The sequence below is a fragment of the Protomyctophum bolini genome (assembly GCF_963924005.1).
Source record: "Protomyctophum bolini genome assembly, chromosome: 15".
Taxonomy (NCBI): domain Eukaryota; kingdom Metazoa; phylum Chordata; class Actinopteri; order Myctophiformes; family Myctophidae; genus Protomyctophum; species Protomyctophum bolini.
Window position 1 is genome coordinate 24,967,199 of NC_137876.1, and position 20,283 is coordinate 24,987,481.

At 43.9% G+C, this 20,283-nt stretch overlaps 1 protein-coding gene across 3 annotated transcripts in view; it reads right to left on the reverse strand.

Moving 5' to 3' along the window:
- The window catches only part of col12a1a (collagen, type XII, alpha 1a), an 87,896-nt gene that overhangs the window by 63,670 nt on the left and 3,943 nt on the right, over window positions 1-20,283 (reverse strand). For all 3 annotated transcript variants that reach the window (XM_080784557.1, XM_080784556.1, XM_080784558.1), the window contains exons 3-15: window positions 19,111-19,230; window positions 18,794-18,937; window positions 17,955-18,008; window positions 16,269-16,532; window positions 15,612-15,776; window positions 14,887-15,060; window positions 13,706-13,996; window positions 12,769-13,371; window positions 9,799-10,077; window positions 9,015-9,290; window positions 8,607-8,879; window positions 2,005-2,274; window positions 46-312 (exon numbers count right to left, since the gene is read on the reverse strand). In XM_080784557.1, coding sequence (XP_080640683.1) covers window positions 46-312; window positions 2,005-2,274; window positions 8,607-8,879; window positions 9,015-9,290; window positions 9,799-10,077; window positions 12,769-13,371; window positions 13,706-13,996; window positions 14,887-15,060; window positions 15,612-15,776; window positions 16,269-16,532; window positions 17,955-18,008; window positions 18,794-18,937; window positions 19,111-19,230 — 3,180 coding nt within the window. The remainder of the gene's footprint in view (window positions 1-45; window positions 313-2,004; window positions 2,275-8,606; window positions 8,880-9,014; window positions 9,291-9,798; window positions 10,078-12,768; window positions 13,372-13,705; window positions 13,997-14,886; window positions 15,061-15,611; window positions 15,777-16,268; window positions 16,533-17,954; window positions 18,009-18,793; window positions 18,938-19,110; window positions 19,231-20,283) is intronic.

The following is a 20,283-nucleotide window of genomic DNA, read 5'->3' on the forward strand; positions in this document are numbered from 1 at the left end:
GAATGATACTGTATGTATATGCAAGAAACATAAAAATGAACTTACGCGTTGTTCCCTCCCCTTGTCTTGCTTTTCCCTCCCCCTGACGGTAAACCGGGTGGACGGTGATGTCATAGGTGGTGAGGTGAGTGAGGCGTCTGAGGACAGTTGAGGTGGTGCCGCCAGGCACCTTGGCCGCCAGCTGGCGTCCTCCTTCCTTGGGCTTGTAGGTGACACGGTAGTTGACCACGTTGCCAGGCGCCGGCTGCCAAGTCACCTTCATGGTCTTTTCCGTCTCCTCCGAGACAACAACCACTCTGTCGGCAGCTGAGACTGCAAGGAGGGAAAAATAAGGATGAAACAGGATGGACGGGTGAACTTCTATAGAAAGTAGACTTTTTTGGACCAGGCTCAACTGGAATGTGCGACAATTTACCGCCAACATTTGCCATATGCATGTACTTTTGCGAATACTGGGGCTTTGGCTTTACTACGGGTGAGTAAAGTAAACATTAACACGCTTGGCTACCTCAGAGACTTCCATCAGGGTATCTGCACAGTTTTCATAATTGCTTATGAACACAAATCCTCCCAAATACAGCTTGATTTTCAAGAATATACACTGAACAGACCCATCTTTACAAGATCGATCGTGTTTAGCTGGACAGGTTAGAAGCCAAATATAGATGTATTTTTTTATTTTATTTTCCACAGTGGTGGTCATGGAGTTTTTCTTCTTCTTCTTCTTTTCAGAACAGGAAGGGCAAGTGTGAATTGTCAGAACCCTCTAAACGAGCCGAGGAAAATATTCAGACATCTTGACTTCAGAAGATTTTTTTTTGTTTTTTTATGAACGGAAAAAGGCAGCGCATCCAAGTTTTCAGTGTGTGGCTCGACCTAAATGGATCTATGATTTCTGTGGAGCAGAGAGAGAGAGAGAGAGAGTAGAGACAGAGAGAAATGGAGGGTGCAAAGGAACCCATGGACAAAGTGCTTACGGTTATAAACCATACAAGCCTCCGGAGTCGCCTCAAGGCTGTTCTCGGTGTATAATGCACCTGTCCTGCTTGCCAGAATCAACAAACCAAAATGATGGTTGGACATATTTTTCCATTAGCACATTCCGTTTTGCTAACCGGTGGATGAATTCCCTCCCGATTGGGGCAAGTTTCCATCCAATGTGCTTTTCTCATTTTGGCAAGAGAGCAGTTTAGTAAGGGAATCACCAGGGTCTATCGGTGTCCTGCATCTCCCATGAAATCTGGGTGCAGGTGTGATGGACGTGATGTAATGTCTCAGTGTACAAACACATGGGGCCATATGCTCGAACTTGCAAAAAGGCCCAGAGACAAAGACACATACGGTATCACCCCGATTACATAAGCATCTCTGTGACCTTCTTGACCTTCTCAGGTGAGAGGTACTGTAACGGCGATGACGTCATTCCAGAGCACTAGAGAATGAGCCATTACTGTCAATTCTTTCCACATCATCGTTTAAAGCCCGTTACCGCTAGATAATTTTTAAACCTATATGTCACTCTTCCAGACAGCTCAGTGAAGGGCAATAATTCATGTTAATAAATTACAAAACCTGCTCTTGATTTGCAGCCCAGAAAGCATAAAATATTTAATGCTCGCTGCACATTTAGGATATTAATTCCATGGTTTTTTGATGAAAAACTAATTTTGACACACTCTGTCATGCATTTAGGCTAAATTACTGTACAATTTATTTTCCAAGCGACCATTAAATGGCTGTCGCGTTCGTTCCAGGTGCTCTGTGCAGGATCAATTGAGTTTTACATGAAAATGAAGGCTGGACTGGTCTGAGGTCATGGTTTCTTTTGGTAGCCTACATCATGATTCTCTAGCTCTGCACTTTCGAGGTAGGTAAAAAAAAAAAAGAAAGAAAGAAGGAAATAAAAGTAAAAACATAAAGAGAAGAAGAAGAGATGTGGAAGAGAGAGGGGGGCTCCCAGAGTAGATGTATGGTGGATGCATTAAAGGCGTTCAAGTGATTTACCATCTGTGGTTTCCTCTCCTGTCAGTGGCTCCCCCTCTCCATGGCCGTAGCCGGCATAGACCGAGACCTGGTACCGTGTCTCTGGCGTGAGGCCCTCCAGAACCGTGGCTGTGACACCCCCCGGCACCGTCTTCTCACCGGTCTCTTCCGTGAACATAGACTTCCACCTGACCCGGTACTGGCGAACATTACCAGGCGCCGCCGTCCAGGCGACCGCAAAACTGTTCTCTGTGACGTCACTGGTCACTAGGTCCTTGGGTGAGCCCAGTTCTGTGGGATAAATGTTACATTCGAGGCAGCGCGTTAGGAAACAGGCTTCAGTTCGCTCACTGTGAGAACGTAATCACTATGTCAGGTGTGCTAGATTGGGTTTACTGAAAGGCATTGAAGCAATGTTGCCTCGCTCAAATGCAGATCAAGTGCTGTAAGATGTTGCTGTTAGATCTTTGCTTTGAAAATGCTTTTTGGAAAAATACACGTGCAGGCGCAGGCGGTGGCTTTTTTCTCAGCTGTGCTTGATTTCTCATGCAGATACACGGAATGCTAAGGAAGTGGGCTAGACATGCGACGGACAAAATGGACAGCTCTAGCGATAAACCACCAGCAATCGTCCGTCTGTCTCCGCTTTAACCCCTCAGGGTCTGTTTCAACAGTGATTTACTCCCTTCATAATCAGAGACTCTTGGAAAAATCTCTGCAAAACCAATCACCGATCACACCGCCTCAAACCCTCTCCTGCCAGCACTTTCATTTTCCATTGAATGTGAAGAAACCTGATCTGTGCAAGTGTGTTTGCTACAATCGCAGATGTGTGAGTGTGCGTGCATGTGTGCGCGCGTGTGTGTGTGACTGTGCGTGCAAGTCCCCCCTGCACTCTCTCTCACTCTCTCCCCGAGACGTCGTCGGGGGAGGAGACCGGCACAGTAGTGGGGTTTTCCGCAGTGATGTTTTGTGATGCGCTGCCAGGAGGTGCTTGGCCGTGTGGGATGCCCCCCCCCCCCTCCCCCCCGTTGAGATAGTCTCTCTCAATAAGCTGCACTGGCTGTGCCACAGAGACACTCCGCCTCGCACATCACACACTCCAGCACAACCCCATAGTCCCACAGCTGGAGCGAGGCGGGTGGGTGGTCTTCACTGGATGAATCTGTTTGGATGAATGAGCGAGGTCCAAAGAACAACACACACACAAGTCTGTCCTATTTTAAATGGATCCTTACTCGATCCTTTTAAAAAAAAAAAATTTATTCTCCCGACTGCTTCCTTCTCAGCACTCACTCACAAGTTCCAACAGATGAATTGACAATTACTTCCACTCAGACACAAATTACACAAAAAATAACCTCGTAAACCCCAAGTTGCACCTCAAGAGAAACCGCCAGGTAAGGACAATGTGGACTCCTTTTAAATGCCAAGATCACTTCATCCAGAGAGGGTTTGCCAAGTCAACAGCACGGGATGGACTTGACTGACTTCTCTGGCTGTGCGCAAGGCAACTGTGACAGGATCACAAGATAATGACTTCTGCAGACAATGGTGCACTTTTCATCATCACTATGAGCCAAGCATGGAGAAGGGCCGACTTCCAGAACTGAACCACGTATGCACACCCATGCAGAACACATGGGCCATCTTGTGTTCAACCAAGGTCTCACTGCAAAACACAGTCGAAAGGTGTTTGTCTTCCATGTATGACAAGCATTTCTTAAGCCAAAGGCAATAAATATCAGCCACTATGGCTGCTTCATATTTGTCCACACCATTTCAGGCAAAGAACTATTCCCCAATGGCCTGGTTATTTTCTCAATGTGACCCATGGTTGGATCCACACCCTACAAGGAGAAGTCTGCTCTCATAGAAAGACCATTGACTAGACTACCAGAGTAAACCACACATTAACTCAAAAGGAGGATCATCTTGTAGGGCGAGTTCTGACATGACCTTCACATCTGCAGCCATAGACGTGTACAGCCTGAAGACATCATTGTCTGCCCTCACACACAAACATAACATAAGGTAAAACCTGTAAGGAACACAAACTGCAGCTATGATATTAAATAAACAGCCAAGAAATATTTTTAAGATGACACAATGACCATGCTATTTAATGCTCCAACACCTTTTTGCTGTAGATTAATATCTCTGCTGTCTGGAAGAAACACACCTAACTCCAAAATGTTACTTTTTCAGGAAATGGAAAAAAAAATAACATTCAACTCAAGTGGAGTTAGGAGGTTTTTGACGAAGCGCTATTTGATACTTTTCACTGGTTCAATATTTCAATGAATGTTTAAATTCTCAAAGCTGTTCTTTCCATAAGCCACTCCAAAAGCCTCGCATGAAAATCCACTATTCCTCCAAAAACGCCATTTCAGCACAGGGCCTTCTATTCACAGTTCCCTTGGACTATGTCATTGCTCTCAATTCAGCAAATTGCTCATCTAATAAGCCATGGAGATGAACAGTTCACTTATCTGTGTGCCAGGGTCCCTTAGGGGACCTTTGGTGGGAGAAAAAAAAACTGACTTGGCATTGCAACCAACTAGCCTGGGCTGGCATCACCTGAAGCCCAGTTTCCAAAGGCCTCAGTCTGTGAGGAAACAAGACCGCGCTGGTATTATTTTTGCCCTTGTTCCACTGTCTGCCTACCATAAATCAAAGCCAGTGACTGACAGGAGTTTGAAAGGAACGGGTCGGGGTCGCTGCATTTCAAATAATGACAAAAAATGAGCAATAGCAATGTATTGCAGTTAACGAAACACACTCTTGAAATTACAAAGTGTGTTTGGAGAAAAGAAAACAACAATTATTATTACTTAAGTATGTGTCTAAAAGGGCATTAATATTAGGTGATGAGGAACATGAGTTGAATGATTGATGATGGGTGTATAGTTTAAATCACACTCAGGCATCTACATAGATTTTGGAGGCCAAGTAATCAAACCAATCTAATGGAATATGTTTTGTAATTTTGTGTGTGTGTAGGTGTGCGTGCGTGTATGCGTGCATGAGTGCGTGCGTGCGTTCGTGCCTGCCTGCGTGCGTGCGTGCGTGGTGTGGCGTGCATGCGTGCGTGCGTGCGTGCGTGCGTGCATACTGTACGTGCGTGTTTTAGAATAATAACGTTTTGGAATAATCAATAATAACAATCAATCACATTTGGAATGGAAAGTACTCCTGACAAATCTCAAATACTCCAGACAAATCTATTATATATTGATTACACGATATAATATATGGGCCTAAGTGTAATCAATCAGGAAATTTGTCTGAGACAGACACGACTACACAGGCACCAAGAGCAGGTCAGAAGGTCAGGGCACTTCATAAAACCCTGGAGCAGTGGTACTTGAACCCTATCCACCTTTTTCCTGTAACCCATAAGTCTTTGCGTTTGTGTGTGTGCATAAGTTGCCAGCTTTGCAAGAGAAACAAGTGGCCAGGTCTATGAAAACAAGCACAAATGATAAATAGCTGATCTACAAGCTCACAGCGACACATTGTGAGGTTGTACATCTATTATTTAAAAACACATTGAGAATAAATCGAAATATATTTTTTAACATTTTAATAAGAAATGCACAAAATATTTTCAGATGGATGTCTGTGGACAATTACATGGGGTTCCTTCCTTACTTCCTACACGGTAAAAAATCTCTATGATACTTTATCCATATGTAACTCATTCGACAGTGCACAAATCCCCTCATGTGTACACCGTCCGTGACGGTCCGTCAGTGTTAAGTTTGTAAGACAGCATTAGCATGCCACCCACCTAGCTAATCCAGAGCGACTTGCAGTTCATTCAAGGCAACACAAAAGGCGAGTTTATACTGTTCACCACAATGGAAAAGCTCTAGACTGAGAAATATCTGTTCTCTACTCTCTCTCTCTCACCCCTCCCTGGAAGAAGGTGAACGGCCAGTTCTCTCTGGGACCAGACACAGTTCGTGGTTCGTGCAGCTTTGATGTTCCCCTAGGTAACACCTTCCACATGTTGGAGAAGACTCCATTGTCTTTCCTCTCACCACATATTATAGACAGACATTGATGTCTTACAGTATGTTCACCTTTGAGATGTGCATCTTGACAATTAGTGTTGACACCATATTCTCTTTTCTTGGCGGCGCAAGGATTTTCCATTAGTCACGCCAATTTGAGAGGATGTGATAAATTCAGTGCTACTTCAGGGCTTTATGTAATGGGCTACGGGCCAATGTTAGTTACAAGGAGCGTTATTGTGTTTGAGACATTTTGTTTTTTTTGCTCTGCAGAGTTCTCGCCTACATGCAGGCACATCACAGAGGGGGGTCACTGAAGTCTAGTGGCACCCACTGGGCACAATGAGATCAGTGTCGGGGGCGTGCTGATGTCACCGCGGGGCATCAATGGAGTGACAGTTTAAACGACATGCTTTGTCATGGAGCACAGAGGCTGGTCTGCTTTTCCCCTGTGGGTGTGGGACGGGTATGGCTGATGACTGGGCAGATCTGCAACGTGGAAACTATCTCTATGCCATCCCAAACCAAGCCCTTTGGTCAACAATGGAACACAGAAAGAAAAACTCTGAATGTCCTATGTCGGTTCACCCAGTAGAATAGAACATCTATCATTCAGGCTGCAGGCAGCACCGCAGCAGTGCAATCAATGTATGTTTGTAACATACTAACATTTGAATTTATTAATGAATCAAATCATTTTTTAAATGTAAATGAATCTCGAGGCACTCCTCACATCCGGCCAACCCCCTATTAAACAAGTTTTTTTTCCACAGAGGAACAAGGTTGCATTAAAGATTCAGCCACATGCTCAGCAGGTCCCTGTGGTCTGCTATAAAATGTCCTTGTTAAGAGGTGACACACCCACCACTAGTGACCACACTCCTCAAGACGGGAGGTGGCATTAGCAAACAACAAGGACTTCATTCTTCCTCTCGTGACAAACAGGATAGCTTTAGTGTGTGTTGGTGGCCTCAAAGAACAAGGAAAAAAAGTCCATTTGGCAACTTTGTAGCTACTGTCAAAGTGAGGTGAGCTTGGAGCCAGGCATGAACCAATTAATAATAAATAAGACATCCATAGTGTACAACAACAAAGTCTTCCACCCTGGTCTGTCTGCACCATGGGCCCCCGTGAGACCGTCATTCTTATCCGCCCATTCATTTTCAACTTGGCCAATTTATGTTAGCCCTTTGTATTTTGCCAGTTTACCGTGTGGCAACAATTACATATCGGTAAACCAAACAAATGATCCAGTCCATAGGCCACTATGGGGGCTTTGTATCACTCCCGTTTAGTTTTCAAACGTTGGCCACAAGCTCTAAAGTTTCTGACCAAAGCACAAGGCTCTGTGAACTTTAGATTCAACTGCCACAAGCGAAACTGGTCAGGGGGAAAGAGCTGTTAGTCTCTGTGGGAGACAGGGTCTTTGTTGTCGTTGTTATTGTTCAGACCTCAGGGGACAAAAACATCTTATCACAGAGCTCATGCTCTGACTGTCTTCTTGCCCCCTGGAGTGACCCCAGCCATAACCTTTCACCTCCCTCTGTGCTGGATCCTACAGCCAAAAGACATCCCTTAAAATGCTCAGCACAAAAACAGATGTTCTTCACTCTAGAATCCAACCCCATCCCCCAAAAAAGGTCTGTACAATAAAACCCAGAGTGCTAATTTAACTCTGAAAGTGTAAAAAGACCCCTGTGAACTACTCAATACTGAAATACTCCTGGTTTAGCTGTGTGCTGCTGTGGACAGAAAACGACTCTTGACCATGCTTCTTGGAGTACAATGGAATGTCCACTACCACTCGTCACAGTCAGATGAGCCAAAACTGCTAACGGATAAAATGGTAAATCCCGTTGCCTCAAATCAGTAGCAAAGCCAATATACAGTACATATACTTTATGAATTGTAAAACTTAATATCCAAGTGTCATTAACACTCCCCATATGTCACATAAACCGTTGTCCGATAATGAGCCATAATATGGTTCATTATACTCCCCATATGGGGAGTGTCTAGGACACATTATGTCCTAGACAAGCAAAAGTATTAAAGTTCCCCAAGTAGCCAGGCATGTGGGTCTATACGTCTGTTCCAAGCCATTCCAGGAGTTTTCTAGGTTTACAAGCTTTCCTGCACACCACACCAATCCTCCACACTCCACCCCTCATCCATTTCCATCTGACTGGCTTCATGGGCGGTAAAGCCAGTCGGTGCCAGAAGAATTGGGACCACATTCCAGCCTTTTCCCCAGCAAATGGAGCCCATATAACCGACAGCTTCCTAAAAGCTGCTGCGTCTACTGCAAACCGTGACACATTCAGCACCATCCTAAGAAAACTAGGAGGGACTTTGGAACAGTGGCTTTGCTCCACACCCACACCCACACGCGACCTAACACCGCTCACAAATCAGAGATGTGCACGCCGCGCAAACCAGCAATCTCCAGGTTTGCCTGCCTCTCAGTGACCAATCAGCCATCACCCACTCGCTGTGACCATTGCAGCAAGCCATATGTCAAACTTCTCTCTCACATCTGCTATAGAATAAATGAATACCTAAATATTACAAAGTAAATATTACAAAAAAAGACGTGTCTTTTACCTTCTAAAGTTGTTCCGATGCCTAAGAGAGGCTCCCCGACACCAGAATCGTAGCCAGCGCTGACAAACAGCTCATATTCAGTGGCGGGCTGGAGAGTCTTCAGCATAGCCTCAGTAGTATCTCCATTCACGGTCATCTCGTGCCGCTCTCCACCCTCCGATGGCTTGTAGGAAATCTGGTACTGACGCACATTCCCTGGTGCCGCCTGCCACGACAGTTTCATTGTAGATATCGTCTCGTCGAAGACGCGGAGGTCACGAGGAGACCCGAGTACTGCAAACAAAGGAACCCGGGTTAGACATTCATACAGCAGGTGTCGCTGACTGCATTTTTTAACTCTGCATTAAAACTTAACCACCTTTGTTAAACGCGTCTAAAAAAGGTTGACCACCGTATTTCTCTCCTCACCTTCCTTCGTGGTGCCATCCACCTCCATACCGTCGCCCACGCCTGAGCCATATTCAGCAGACACAGACACACGGTAGGTGGTGATGGGGAACAGCTCCTCCAGAACTATAGTCGTCTCGGTCCCGATGGTCTGGGCCTGCAGCGTGTCCCCGGCCCCACTCAGCGAGACGTAGGAGAGGTGGTATCGGATCACGTCACCCGGAGCGGCCTGCCACAACACCCTGAAACTGTTCGTCGTTTCCTCCGTCACTCGCAGGTTCCGAACACCTCCTTTTTCTGAAATGCAAATAACGTGGGGTTGTTGGGGCAAGGTCAGTGACGTAACACCACACCTTTAAATCACAGGTATAAAAATGATTTACTTTTGTTCTACTCACTCTCATCTTTATGGAAACACATTTGGTTTTTAGATATTTTATTGGAATCAGCGTTTATTCAGCATTTTGAAAATGGAGTAGATCTTTCTTAAATTACTCACTTTATCAAAGTCCGACTCCTTTATCATAACTAACCTGTAATCCACTATAGTTTTGTGAAAATTAATTAATCAACACTCAATGGAGGCCCATGTTGTAAGGTCTTTCAACATTTTATTTATTGTGACAAACCTTTCTATAAAATTACACAAATATTTGTGACTCTTCCTGATACTATTTTCTATCTAATCCATCATTTGTTTTGGGTTTCATCATTTAAAGGTATCTGGTATGACAGCTCCTGGACAACCAGGACTACAGTCATGCACAGAGCCTATTGCAATGAGCTGAGCCAGCGTTATACACACCTTCCAGAGTGGTCTCTTCGCCTATCAAAGCGAAACTGTCTCCTTGCAGGTACTGGGCCAAGACGTTGACCTCATACGCGGTGAGGGGGAAGAGGTGGGGCAGCACGGTGGTGGTTGTGTCGCCGGGTACCGACATGGAGATGTAGTCTCCGGTGGAGTCCTCTGCCTTGCGGAAACGCACCAGATAGGATAGGACGGCGGTGGAGGCAGAGGTCCAGCTGGTGCGGAAGCTCCTGGAGGTCACCTCTGAAAACACCAGGTTTCTGGGCGGAAGCAGACCTGCAAAAGAAAAGCTCATAAGTCAGTCCTTGTATACAGTCATGAACCACGTGAGGTGTCACTCAACTCAATATACAATCTAGAAAGACCTGTCCAGGTCTAGATCAGAAATATATTTTGTAATAAAAGTTAATGGAACTATTTGGTTTAAAAACAATGTTGATTTGAATAAAATACTATTTTGGGGCGGTTGAATTTTCTTGTCATTATGTCATTATACGCAAACATTTATCAAAATTCAGGTCATTAAGATGTGCACCAGATAATCTCAGAGTCTCTCTCTACACTGTCAATAAGGGCAAGAAAAGCACAGAAAAAATAACTAAAAATAAATAGATGAAACTTTGTACAACAGCAAATGGGTGCTATATTCTTTTACATAGGCCTATCTCATTTTTGTACCTCAACCACTCATTAGCTGTTCTGTGGCCTATTTTACGAAATAAATGCCACCACAAATTAAACAGTGACCATTTTCTTTTTAATAAAAAATAAATAAATGCTATGCCCACTATGGGGCTCTGGTCAGAGAACTTGGTTTCAGGGATGACGGTGATGGCAATTTTAATATGGGTTTTTAATAAGGAGATGATGGCAGTTCGATGCGCATACATACTGTACATGATGAATAAATGAATGGTAGGCCTATCTGAAATAACAGAAATAACATGAGGGTATGGAGCATACGGGCATACACACAATTACAGCAGTTTTTATCGTAACTGGGATACACAGCGGAAACAATTAAGTTAGGACTGCTAGTTATAAATTTAGCACGTATCCAACTGCCATCATAAAACTGCCATCACTGTCCTTTCTGAATCCATGTTCAAGCATCCTTCTACCCTCATTGAAAAGGGGGGGAAAGGAATATGCCAGTTTGTCTTCTTCTACCAAACCAGTCTGTTTGCACAAATCTCTACCTGCACAAATAGTAAGCGACTAAGCGTGCGGCATGCCATAGGAAACACAATGCACTACATTGCATCCTCTAGTCACTAGAGGATGCAATGTAGTGCATTGGGTTAATGACACCCTCAGACTGGCAATCACTAAATATGAACCAGATTTCAAAACGCTTGCAGATAAAGTGCAGTCACAGCAGTCTCATTAAAGGTGGGCTGACCCTGAGAGTATGTCACCATATCTGTGCAAATATATATGGTCATGTTATGCCTATGTCATTTGAACATCTGCCAATGTGAATATTCATTGAAAAGAGAAACAAAATATTTCTAATACTAATTATTTCTAATTTGTCTTAATATTATTTGACATTGATAATATAACTTACTATAAGTATTTATTCTAATTTAAGCTTTAGTCTTTGTGTGGATGTGTGCACATGCATTGAGCCTGTCAGAAATAGCAAAAAAACAAGTGTTTTTTTCTAACACGTTTTAGTGGTAGATCTTGGCTTACAATTGGGAATAAAATGGGCTCTTGGGCTTGAAAAGGTTGGTTACCACTGCTCTAGTGCCTATATTTTGAAATATGCTGGCGCATCCGTTGTGTTAACTAGCCATTAGTAAGTGATATACTAATAGCTTGTTCTTAATCCATAACATATTTATAAGGCATACAGTAGTTATAAATCATTAGCATACAGTTAACAATATATATATATATATATATATATATATATATATATATATATATATATATATATATATATATATATATATATATATATATATATATATATTATTTTTAAGCTGCCAATCCCAAGATATTAAGCTAGCTAATTGTTCTGTGTTTTGGGGCCAAGAGGATTCAGTATCAATAAGCATTTCATGGAGAGTGATGTCATGCTACTGCTGTGCCGAGAAGTAGCCACAGTCCTACTCCCTCTCAGAACTGAGGTGGCCTTGTGGATCCGAATTATGGTTGGATAAGAAAACAAAAAAGAAAGCACAAAAAAACACAGGCCTTCCAGTTGCTATAGTGTTCATAAAACAGTAAACGATAGCAAATGGTGTGAGAGAGCTCCCCTGAGCAGCAAGCGTGCGGTTTTCCGGTATTTGTGGACGTGCTAAGCTCAATTGAGTTCACAATGTTTTTCTTGTGTCTGCTTGTCTCAATTCCAGTATAGTTGAAACGGGTCACAATCGAGAAATAATTGAGACATACGGTAGACAGACTGTAATATAATGCTGTATATATGTGACCTTTCCTTGATTATATTGGTCCAATGCCAATACGAGCAATCTCTAAAGGGCCCAGCGATGGTAAATTCTTTCTACAAAGTCAATAGTTACGATATGTAATAAAGTACACGAGGACGTGCATGATGGTGCTAACAAGGACAAATGAAAAGTCAGTTACTGTAGCAAGAATGATTTTACATTACGGCAAGAGCAGAACACAGGGTTCCTGGCTGCACATATCAAGCATCCGCATCTAGGTCAATGGTTCCCAAACTGTGACCCAAAACTAGTCAAAATAGTTTTGCGTTGCGTTGTGTGCTGGTAGATCGGCTATTTTCCCTACTTCTTATTTGTTCAACTTATGGATTTTCTTCGATTTTGTTTTCAATTCATCAAAAGCTTTTTCTTTTTTAGGGAATGTTTTTTGAAAATGTATTGAAATAATAATAATAATAAGCTAAATGTAGGAAACACAAAATAAGGGGACCCACAAATAGGCCCCGACCCAGTGTTTGGGAAACAGTGCTCTAGGTCATTTACTTACTCCTCTTTTTGATGTTGAGGAGCTCCTGTTCAATCCTCAGGCAGATGGACTGAGTCAGTTCCTTGGAGATCCTTTGCATGGCATCGAAGTCCTCCACCTCAAAGACGTGATTGTCTGGTGGCTGGTTGGCAATCGCCTCCAGCTCGGACCTCACGGCGTCCTTTACGCCCACGGCAAAGATCTCCACGTCGGCGTCCCTGAGTTTGGTCGCCGCGTCCTTGAAGGAGTCGGACGACTTGCCGTCAGTAATCAGGACCATGATGCGGGGCACATTTTGGCGGGCGCCTCGCAGCGGGGTGAAGATCTTGTCCCTGACATAATTCATGGCTTTGCCGGTGTTGGTGGAGCCGCCGCGGTAGGGGAAAGTGCGCACGGCCTTGACCACAGCGCTGAGCTCGTGGTGGGTGTTGAGGGCGAACTCGGTGTGTGGGTCTCGGCTGTACTGCACCAAGGAAAGCTGGATCTTGTCTCCTCCGACATCGAAGGAGTTGACCATGACCTCCAGGAAGGCACGGACCTTGGCAAAGTTTTGTAATCCAATACTGTAAGAGCCATCGACCAGCAGGACCACATCAGCCTGCACATCCAGTCCCAGAGAGCATTCTGGGTTAAAGGACATGAAATCATGGATTACTTACAGATCTGGTATGAATGAGTTATATAGTGTGTAAGAATTCTTGTCATATTTAAAGGACAACTTCACCACTTTTCAACCTATCTTCATATAATTAGTCCTCGCTAATTTTAAACATTATGTTATAATTTAGCTATTGAAAAATAGCAGATCTACAAGCTCATAGCGCGCCACTCGGTGGCGCGCTACGAGCTTGTAGATCTGCTATTTTTCAATAGCTAAAGCGTAACATGATGCCAACAGCAAAAGGGGTTCCCGCCCCAAAATGGGTTTTAAGCAGTGGAGGCGTGTTGGTTGGCTCACCAGTTGACACCTTGACGGGCTGGGTCTTCTCCATGGCCATGACGGCCTCGCTGGGGGTCAGGCCTTTGAGGGCGTACAGGAGGATCTCATATTCCGTCTCGGGAGACAGGTCCCGGACATTGATGCTGTTCTGGGTGGGCCCCGTGTACAGCTCCTGGCGCTTCATGCCCGGCACCATGGGGTTGAGCGTGATCTTGTAGCCGGAGATCTCGCCCAGGGAGGGATCCCAGATGACCCTCATGGACTTGGAGGCGATCTCTGTCACCTGCAGGTTCGACGCGGGCTCCACCACTGTACGGAACACGGAGAGATGTCAGGGAAGGCTTACAATGATATGAGGATCGTAAGCTTTTGATGCGTGCTCCCTTGGCCCCGACAAGCTATTTACAATGCAATGTAATGCATACAGAGCCTGTTTTCTTTGTAATATTATAAATATATAGTTTAACTAATCAAGTATGTCATTAAAATAGCACACTCTGGTGTTGGTCGGCTAGAGTGCAGTACTAAGTTCCGACCAGTCATTGGTCCGACAACGACAACCTACCTCAAACCCTAACCTAACCATAACCGCAAGCACGAAACATGTTCGCCAACCTTAATCCGGTCGTTTTCCGCATGTCAGACTATTGACGGGTCGGAAAAGCTTACAGACCCCGGTCGGCTAGGACACCTATAGTTAACAAAGCCTGAAACTCATAAGCACAATATCTCCTGTCGCCAACTACAGTAGGTATTCAATCTTGTATGTGCGGGAGACCAGGGTTTGCATCCCAGGTAGGACATAATGCTATTGCTGCGGTCGCACGGGCAGATGTTAAAGATACAAAGATGCAAAGCTACACAGTGTATTTGCAACTGTTGTACTGTAGCTTTTGCAGCAGCTACAAATGTCGGATGCATCTTTGCATCTTCATGTCGCTGGCTTCCATTGACAATGAACGGTAGACTGTAGCTTTGCGTCCGCCCGTGTGAACGCAGCATAACCCTTCGGATTGCAGCTTTACATGACTTGCACTCTGATCTGTTGCACAAGGTCATATGTGTACAGTATATAGTAGTGTCACAGAAATACATTAGCTTCCTATTGAGAGCATTTCATATTAAGTGTGTAAACGGCCAACAAAAATCATGCCAACATTCGTGGGCACATGTATTCAAATAAGAATGAAGTGACTTACTTTCCTCTCCGCTGACCAGAGAGCTGAGCTGCTCATCAACGCCAGAGCACACCTCCGTGATGATCTGCTTCTGCACTTGTTGAATCAGGTCAAAGTTGGGCACGTTGTACACGTGTTTGCTGTGGGGCATGGAGGCCATCTCCTTGAGCTCATCCTCATCTGCTCCCTTGATACCTGAAAGGTGACCATTACAAACGCAATGTTAACGTACTAGGATCTTTCATCAAGGGCTGTCCCCCTCATAGGTGAATTACAGTCTTCCAAGACTCGTCCAAGACTATCTTTTTTCCTGTGCAAAATGTATTATTTATTGCTGAATTACGCACACATCTCTTGTAACCTCTACATATAATCCTTTAATTATACCAGTCTTCTTTGCATGATTGTACACTGCAAACACAGTTTTACAGATTTGTTGATAAAATCGACAAATCAATTAGTCTGTAAATTCCTATTTTGAATTTCTTTCTTTGCAGACATGCCTTAGAGTTTTTATCTGACACTTACAGACTGTAAGCATGCACGTGTGGGCTACTGTTGGCTGGTGTCTAGAGTTATAGTTAGAGTGAAAGGTTATTATGTGACTAATACACAAAGTACAATAGGGATCTTTCCACCAACATCCAATGGAAAACCAGGCCTTGTCCAAGAGCAGCCTTGTTCTCGGTTCTTGGATTTTCACTTGGGAGAACAACATTTCGGTAAAACAGAACAATAAACTATACCTAGGACAAAGATTTCCACTCCGATGTTCCTGAGTCTCTTAGCGTACTCCTCCACTGGGTCCTGAGACTTTCCGTCAGTGATGATCATGGCTACCTTTGGAAATGCTTTCCTGGAACCTCCGGCCTCCGTGAAGATATTTTTCAGCAGATACTCGATGGCATCGCCTTTAGAGAGAGCAGAGAGCGCATGCAAAGTCACCAAGTGCTATGGAATTTGCCTGGACATGTCATCATTATATGTTCAAAAATAATACAAAGAAATCCATTTCCACAATAGTTTTCAAAAATCTGTTTAGAATATCTGAACATTGTAGGTTTGTAGTTTTCACTGCACATTGTGCACAGCACCATTGTAAGATTAAATATAAAAATCAGGCTTAAGCACTTACGGTAATTAATACTTTGTTGACCGGAGTTGGTTCCCCAGGTATATTATTATATATTATACTAGGGCCCCTCCTTTTTTTTTGAAAATAGACGATCTACAAGCTCCACAGCACGTTGTGGTGCGACTCATTGTGAGCTTGCAGATCAGTGACTTTTGACAAACATCTGCCCCAAAATAGGGACACCGGAGTTCATGTGGTTGAGTGGATTTAAGAATCGCAGTCACAGCAGCCTATTCCCCTGTACATACGTCGTATATATATACGGTACCTGTCATAGTGTTTCCTCCCTTGTAGGGTAGGTTACTGACGGCACTTAGCAGGGGTCCTCTCTTGGTGTGCTGGGTGAGGGGGAACTCCGTACGGGTGTCTGTGCTGTACTGGACCACGGCCACACGGGTCTTGTCCTCGCCGATATCAAAGGCGCCCGCCATGGCACCGATGAAACTGCGGATGTGTTTGAAGTTCTCCCTGCCCACGCTCCATGACCCGTCCACCAGGAAAACCAGGTCCGCGATGGCACTGACCGAACACTCTGGGGTGAAGGGAGTGTGAAGAGAGAGGGAATTAAGTCACATAACGCCACAGAATCAAATAAATTATTTTTGATCCGGATTGTTTGTGGCCATGATCCATGGAAAATATGAAAACACTGGCAACCGCATAATTCTACTATAAATATAAATATAGGCCTATTCCCAGAAATGTGCCATGAAGACATGGTCCTTTTTGAAAAGCGAGGTGCCAAGGTATGGCTGTAACATCTTGGTGTTTGATCCATATTCTTACACTGGCACACTTCTTACTCCAGGGGCCTGAATAAAAAATGAAAAGCCCTGACAGCTAGTTGGATGGTTGATAGAACACATTCTGACATCAAAAGGAATGTCATACAATGAAGAGCAGGGCCAAACAGTGGGCTGGTATAGTCATTCCAGCAGATATACAGACAAAAATGTGCCTTTATAGACCAAACAATCAACAAAGCTCTAACCACAGATGTTCAATTTTACGCGTCCAACCCTGGTGGACTTTAAATCATAGATTAAATTCTTTGGAACGTTTGAGATAACTCTATTGGGATAAATTGGCAGGACTTCTGTGGATGGTCTTTAATCCCCTGTCCCCCAGGTCTCATTGACTCTCAATTCCGTTTCTCACATCTTGTTATCCTCAAGTAAAAAGAAAAAATATATATGTATCAATTCTTTGACAAAACGTCAAAACGAAGGCATCAAAGTCGGGCTTTAGCCGCGTTAATTAGGGTGGTTGTGAAAGAGGTCCTGTGAGTGTTCTAGCAGAAATAAAGTTTTTGGAGCATCTGGACCTATAGGAGTACAGTTTCCAGCAGAAGAATCAACATGTTAAGAGGGAAAGAATGACTGTGGCCCACTGTTAGTCCGCACACTGGACAGGTCGGACTGCATCAGAAGACTAACTGAGGAGGAGGGGACTTGTGATGGAGAGCTGTAATCCTTTCCACATCTTTTAACAGTTAAACAGACAACGCTCACAGCGAGCTGGCACTACAGTGACGTCCTTAACACTCTGCCCAGGATTATGGGAGCTTTAAAAGCTCCCATTCTCTGACCCCCCCCCCCCCCCCCCCCCTCCCAACTCCATGACGCATAGCAGCACTGTCTCCTAGCTTCAAGCCTAGCCTTCCTATTCGTTTTTTTTGATGTGCAGACTGGTTCCAATTAAAAGGGAAATAATGTGTGCTTTCCCAGCCACTGTCGGAACCCCCTGTCTGCTTACCCAGTGACAACCCACTCAGCACAAGGTGGAATGTAGGTCTGAGCAAATTATTCCAGTGTAGAAAAAAACGTTATGATGGAAGTCCCATGGAAAAACATCTATTAAAAAATGGGAAAAAAATAAAAGAAAGAAAAAAGAAAGCTGTGTGTGGGATAGACACGGACGAGATTTTAGTTGACACTACAGTAAACATACTCACTGATTGCATCTGACTGTGGCCTCCTGACTCGTCCGCTGGTGTTGCTGGACTGGACTGAAACACAGGAAAGGACACACTTGCAGTGTTAGCAGCCGCACACATTTGCCATCCCTGCAGCATCACGTGTGTTTTCTTCACAGCGGAAAGAGCAAGAAAATCAACATTTCATAAAAGCCCGGCCAGCGGGATCAAAACCGCTCGCACACAAACACATTTCTTTCGGCTACATTAGCAGCGAAAATATATAAACAGAGAGTGATTCGGGTCTCAACAAACAGACGGGTTTCTCTCTCTCCGCTCTTCCCTCTGTCATGTGTGGCTGGAGGAAGCTGTTGGTCTATGACGACGTGGAGAACCCCGGCGTTTCAGGTGTCAGATGTGTTATCCTGTAGGACAGGCTAGTTCTCGTAGGATAGTTTAGTCTAATAACTCCTTCCATCTTCCACGGCCAGAAACAACCCTGAGCAGTTTGTCTGACTCCCGCTCTCATCCCTCACAGCTGTCAACGCTCATGAATTGCTCCATATAGAATGAATAGGAAAAAGTGGACAAGACGACTGTCACAAGTACCCCAGATGATTTCCTGGATACGTTTTTTTGGTTAGTAAATGATGGTTCTACTATAAAATAAAACTCTGTGGGATGTTAAAGTACATTAAAATCATTGAATTAATCCACAAAGTCAGAATCCTATTCATTGTCAATGGAGCATGTTACAGAAACTGGCCAGTAATTATACATCATTCCCATTAAACCACTCAATTTCACAGTGCTTATGCCCATATCATAAAAGCTGCTCATTCTAAAGGAGCCCAACCATGCGTGAATAGTGCACTTACTGGTGAGTTGTCCAAAGATGGGGATGCTTTCATCTGCCCCAGCGTAGGAGAGGATGGACACAGAGTAGTCCAAGTCAGGGGTCAGGTCAGTAATGGAAGTCTTAGTGGCAGAGGCGGCAAGGGAAAAGTCTCTGGATGGTTCATCTGATAGAAGAAAATACATTTCAATGATGCAGCTATTGTTTGGACAACAATTAGTAGAACGAGTGTGGAGTGTGTTTGTCATCAGTGCAGTTGGTACAGTAGGCATTTTAAACTAAAGTTATGAATGTAACTACAGTTATGTGTATCCAGAATTACCGCTATGACATACTAACCTGAATCTGCTGCTGTTACTTGTAACCTGTAGCCCTCTATCCTTGACGGGGGTTTTCTCCATGACATTTGCACTGTGTTCTCATTTAGAATTTTAAACTTCAAGTCTGAAGGGGGCTCCACTGCAAATAAGAGACAGGTCAATGTTAAAATGTAGCTCTGCAAACAGAGCTGTATTAGAGCTGATATATTTCTGATCAAATCAAAGCAAAGCATTCTTCTGCTTATGGCATTCAACATTGAGCCCAACGACAAACACTTCATGGCTGAAGTGGAGACGTTCGTTGTTGGGGACAGACGAACAGGACTGACATCCAATTTTGTGAGGTGACAAATAAGGAACACAGAACAACACTGGGGGAAAGTGTGAGAAGCCATTTTCGGAGGAAAATGACATTTGTTTGAGTTGCGCGACCGAGACGGCCAGCAAACTCAAGCACCGGGATACACAACGTGTGCACAACTCCACACAAACTTTTATCATAATGCAAACATTGAGGTGAACCATACAACACATGCTGAGTGCAGTCATTACAGTGCATGCCCCAACCAGCCCCCCTCCCCCCAAACTACACAGCCAAATCCAGAATGTCAATTTAACCACTTAAGCCCTGACCATTTTCAAAAATGGTCAAAAACATTCCAAATCTAGCAGTGAGAGCCGATCTACTTGCTCACATGTATGCTGTGCGCTTGTAGATCTGCAGTTAATGCCATTTCTGAAGATTTCTGACCATTTTTGCCTATAATTGCATGCCCGATATAGGGACGCCAGGTTGAAAGTGGTTAACTCTGAAAGAAAGAAACATTTTGACACTTTCAGAGTTAAATTAATACTCAGGATTTTTGCTGTTTAAGTTGCTTTCATTATGGTAGATCTGAGCAATATCATATAAGTACAAAGACAATTTCATTCTCAAGTTACTGATTATACAATGGAATCAAGGCTGCCAGTTAAATTATTGGCATGACAATAACATGAATTGACACCGTATATGTTATATATAGTATATAAACATATTTTAACACAAAGTGTTATTTCTGTTGTTGATGTTAAGACTCTTTACACAAGTGATTGGCACACATCCATTGCAAACCTCTCAAAAAGAATACACAATTTGTCGCAGAGGACTTCTTGTGTACGTTCTTTTCATTGGCAGCGCAAATGCATGAGA